At 38.9% G+C, this 4826-nt stretch overlaps 1 protein-coding gene across 1 annotated transcript in view; it reads right to left on the minus strand.

Moving 5' to 3' along the window:
* NOX3 (NADPH oxidase 3) overlaps positions 1-4534 on the minus strand; it is a 58407-nt gene extending 53873 nt beyond the window's left edge. The window contains exons 1-4 of the mRNA XM_024747988.1: positions 4487-4534; positions 3774-3869; positions 3547-3657; positions 2461-2545 (exon numbers count right to left, since the gene is read on the minus strand). Of these exons, the coding sequence (XP_024603756.1) occupies positions 2461-2545; positions 3547-3657; positions 3774-3869; positions 4487-4534 (340 nt within the window). The remainder of the gene's footprint in view (positions 1-2460; positions 2546-3546; positions 3658-3773; positions 3870-4486) is intronic.
* Positions 4535-4826: the final 292 nt, after the last annotated feature.

The raw sequence follows: 4826 nt of genomic DNA on the forward strand, positions 1-4826 counted from the left end.
TTTTTTGTGGTACGCGGGCCTCTCACTGTTGTGGCCTCTCCCGTTGCGGAGCACAGGCTCCGGACGCGCAGGCTCAGCGGCCATGGCTCATGGGCCCAGCCGCTCCGCGGCATGTGGGATCTTCCCGGACCAGGGCACGAACCCGTGTCCCCTGCATCGTCAGGCGGACTCTCAACCACTGCGCCACCAGGGAAGCCCAGTCACAAATTTTAAGGTGATGAGAGTCTGAGAAATAGTACTATAGGGCAGGAGGTGCGGCTGGACCCACAGGTGAGGAGGGCCAACAGCCCAGACCTGGAGGCTCAGAGGAAAGCTGGCCAGGCAACGAGTCCTGGGTACAGCAACCACTTACCCAACGAAGAAGGAGAGGATAAGCATTTTGGACAAAGGGAATACCAAGAGTAAAGGCACAGACTGCTCAGGGACCGCCAGGAGCTAGGGAAAAGCAAAGGGGTGCGGTGAGAGGTGAGGGGAAGCACCAGTGGGCGGGGCTTGACGAGCAGAGCCTGCTGGCCCTGTTAAACCTGGACCTGATTCTCTTTGCAATAGCCACAGTGAATGACCTTGAAGTCTGTCGGTTTCCTAGAGGTCCACTCCTGACAACTGGTCTGCGCATCTTATAAGGATGGATAGATTGGATTATTGTTCTTTTAATTCCACAGAGGAGGACATAAGGAACTTATCCGAGATCACACAACCCATCACTAGCAGGGGTATAAAATAACTTGGTTATCTGATTCTAGTCAACTGCTGTCCCTATGAATTATACTCCATCCTGAAAACATTACTGACTGTACCAGTTTCAGACGGTTACAGCTCCTATCAGGGTATCTTGCACATGGGAGGGAGATATTCGGTACACATCACTGATGCAGGTATACTATTGATATATGATTCCAGATGAAGAAATATACATACGCAAAGGTTTAAGGAGAGACCTATTGTATAATACATATTTTCCTTTATTCTTTGATTTCTTTTTTGATTGTTTTGACGCTGTGGGTTTTTTTGTTCCTTCTCTCTGTAATATGTTTGTAACTTTCTCTTAGAGTCCAATTCTGCCTTAAAGCTATTGCAGAGTGATCATATTCTTCCTGACATTGTACTGTGTTTTATCTCCTCTTTTAATATAGAATTAAAGATTCTTAAGATTTTAAAGGAAGCCTAGCGATTCCTTGAATTCCTTCTCTGAAGTGCTTTTCAAGGAGCAATTTGGATTCCACTAGGACACCTCCCCCAACAGGGAACTCAGCACTCTCAGGGGACCCTCGTTCTAATTTTAGATAATTTTCAAGGTCTGGCAAAGACTTGCATTTCTGAGCTGAAATCTGCTTCCCTGAGTCTTCATCCCTTCCCCCATTCACAAAGATTATTGGCACCTACATATACTCAGCACTATTGCAGGCCTTGGAACACAAACATGAATTAGCCCTGTTCCTTGTCCTCCATCCCTTCGCTAGTGTTCTCTAAGACATGATGTATTTTTACGCTTAAGTCTTAACAAACTCCAAAGACCTTTTGCAAACGTTTCCGGGGTTGGTTTAATCTGGCATTGAAGACAGCCGATAGGGAACTCTCCCCACACATCTCAGCGCACACCCGAAGTTGTGCTAATTGGCACTGGGGCACCGTCTGTCATGTCTTGTTGCTTAATTAAACCCGCATTTGTTTTGAGTGTTCTTTTTACTCTGCTATTTTTTATGCATGAGAGGATAAAAACAAATGAGAAAAACAGTTTATTGTTAAATTAGTTTGAGGGAAACAGTTCTGAATCATAACTCTTTATCGTTCAGATAGCCTTTCATTTCAATGTCTTTGTTGCCCAACAAAACCACAAGCCAGTTGGTTATTGCCCCTGTTCCTTTCTTCCTCACCAGAGTTTAACCTTGACCTTTGATGCTAATTTCTAGTGCGTGTATCTTGAATTCTCTGGTTTTCTATTCAAGAAATAGTGGTAACACTTTATATACCTATAAAGCTTCATATCTTTTCAAGATCCTTTTATATCCACTAGCTCAATACTATTCAGGACCTTGTTCACATGATCTTGCTTTTCTTTTTTCTTTTTATTGCCCATGATACCATGTGATAGTCGTTTTCCTACGACTGAATGGGATTTTGAGTATAGGTCAATTTTATTTCTGATGTGAATTATATTGACTAACAAAGTGTTCATTTTTCAAGTGGGTTTTTACCATGGTATTATCAACAAGCTTAGTTATTCACAAATGAAAATGAAGTTTCATAAACTTTTCCTTGACAAATTGAAGGCTTGGTAGGGAAGACTGCATGCGTATAAATCAGAAATTTAGAAATCCATTTATATAAGGTTTGTACGGTCAGATGGAAGGCAAAGATTTCTTTTACCTAAGGGTGAGTCTTTGGCAGGGAGGAAATAAAACTATAAAGTGAATGGGAGGTATTATAAAATTAATCAGGCAATTAATAACTAGCACTTACTTGCATTCATGGCTATCCCATAGGCAACCAGTTTGTGGAATTTGAGATTTTTGTCTAATTGCTTCCTCCACGGTCCTCTGAAGCACTAGAATAACAGAAATTCAAAGTCTTATTCAGGGAAAATCATAGCAATAACAGTGTCCTAAGAGTTAAGAAAGGAAGACTCAGGCCCTGTCTCTAAATTACTGAAGGTGAGGCTACATGACACAAAAATTAGTGGCCATTAATTAAACAAGCAAAATCAAACGGTTATTACTGGCTTTGCTGAAATTTCAACTCAATAAAAGTGACTGAGTTAGTAGTTGCCTGGCTATAAGCCAAAACTCTAGAATAAACCTGCTAATAATCATGCCTCAGCTAATTTAGAAAATGAAGATTATAACCATCATCCTCAGTGACATGGTTTAAGTAGTCTATAAATTATTCCTTACTACACCAAGAAAGGCTCTATATTCATCTACAACTAAATATTCATGAAATTATGAAGATGATTATATAATAAATTATGTAGTCTAGAAGGGTTATTGAAGGTCTTATTTTTCTGTACAGTGCATTATTCTGTTTGGCAGGAAACACAGGTAAGCACCCAACACGGTGAAATCTACATAATTGGGAAATACCCCAATATGTCTGGTAGGGGCTAAAAGTTACATACTAAAATCTATGTACAGTGACTGTGTTTTCCTGGGCTGAAAACTCAGAGAGATGCTTCTTTAGTGCATTTGGCTCATCTACTTATTTAGCTCCTTTTAATCAGAAATTGTAGTAATTCAAGCTGTTATAATACTTCCATCTTCATGAGTCAGGTCAATCTTATTAGCTCTTCTTTTCCAATGAAGCAAATGCATCAGGGGAAGGTTGAGCAATGAGTCCAATGTCATGTAGGGAGTCAATGGCAAAAGCAAAAGACAAATCAGATGTTCCAATTTCAGACGTTCAGTTTTAGTCCTTGTGTTCTCACTACAGAGAAACAAACCTCAATCTAACCAGGATTATTGGGAATTTCATAGTGAAGTACATCTTTGTTTTCAATGACACACATTAGATCATAACAACTGAAATTATTTCAGATAATTTAGTACTTACACTACTTGTCCCTCTCATGAGTGAAAGGAGGTTTCGACTGATTGGTAACAGAATTAGCATGCAGTTAAAATTCAGGCACACTGCAGATGCTCGAGCCCAAGCCAGTGTTGACTGTCCATACATAAACACACAAGAAAGAGATACAGTGAAAACAAGGAAGCCGGGGAAAATAGAATGCATTTTCTTTCTGAAATGATAATTAATGTGTAGTCCCCAAATCTACTTACACCCAGAATAACTCGTGTATAAAGGAAAGACTCTTCCTCTTCGTACCAAAAGAATGTGTCAGTAAACAGATATAAATTTACTCCCAGCCATGAGAGCTAGAGTAGAATGAAAAAAGAACCAATCAATACTGTCTTCAACCTTTTCTTCTATTCAAAATCACTTGGGGTTCTTGGGGTTCTTCTTTTAAAGTGAAACGAAGAGCTTCTCAATATCAACCACAATATACAGTACTTATTTCTCATAGATCAGTTTTTTAACAGTGATCGTAATGCTAAGAAATTGTTAACTTTATAAAAAAAGACTTTAAACATATATGGGTGTATTTTAAGGAAATTAATGAAAAGTACAAAACCATCCTAATCAACATTGCTATAACATTTTAAGTCAATAATGTCAAGAAGGAGGAAATCTTTAAAAACAACTCAGAAAGTACTCTGGAAAAATTCCAATTTCATAGTCTAATTCAAAGCCTTCATTCGATTTAGAGAAACATTCATACATGATGCAAAAGCAAACTACTTGACTTTAAAAGTCATGACTTACATGATTCTGCAAGGGTAAATTAAATATATCTATTGAATGTTTTCTAACAAGTTTTAGTCCTTTAACCAGAGCAATACTTGAAGTTATTTCATATCGCTCTACAAGTTATCCTAAGCATCAAGACATTCAATGTATATATTTAAAGTTAAATAACAAAAATGATACTTACTACTAATATGGTGGAGAGACTTTCATTCAAAATCCAGCAACCCATCATGACAGCTTTGCTCTTTTGCTGTCAGCAAATTGTTTCTTTCATTCACCTGAACCTGGACGTTGTAACCTTACCCTTAGTAAGGGCTTCCCTGCTAAGTTATTTTGTCTTTTCGTCTTAGGAAGCACCTACTGGGAGCAGCTCCCGAGGAATTTCTAATTAAGGACTTCTCGCCAAGGGCACATCTCCAAGTTGACATGCCTCCTGACCTTGGTGAAAACAAGGCAAGTCTCTGTCTAATGATTCCTTTCTTCAAAGATTTCACAAGCAAAGAAAGCTCGTTTTATTAAATTAG

The sequence above is a fragment of the Neophocaena asiaeorientalis genome, unplaced genomic scaffold (assembly GCF_003031525.2).
Source record: "Neophocaena asiaeorientalis asiaeorientalis breed wild unplaced genomic scaffold, Neophocaena_asiaeorientalis_V1.1 scaffold123, whole genome shotgun sequence".
Lineage (NCBI taxonomy): Eukaryota > Metazoa > Chordata > Mammalia > Artiodactyla > Phocoenidae > Neophocaena > Neophocaena asiaeorientalis.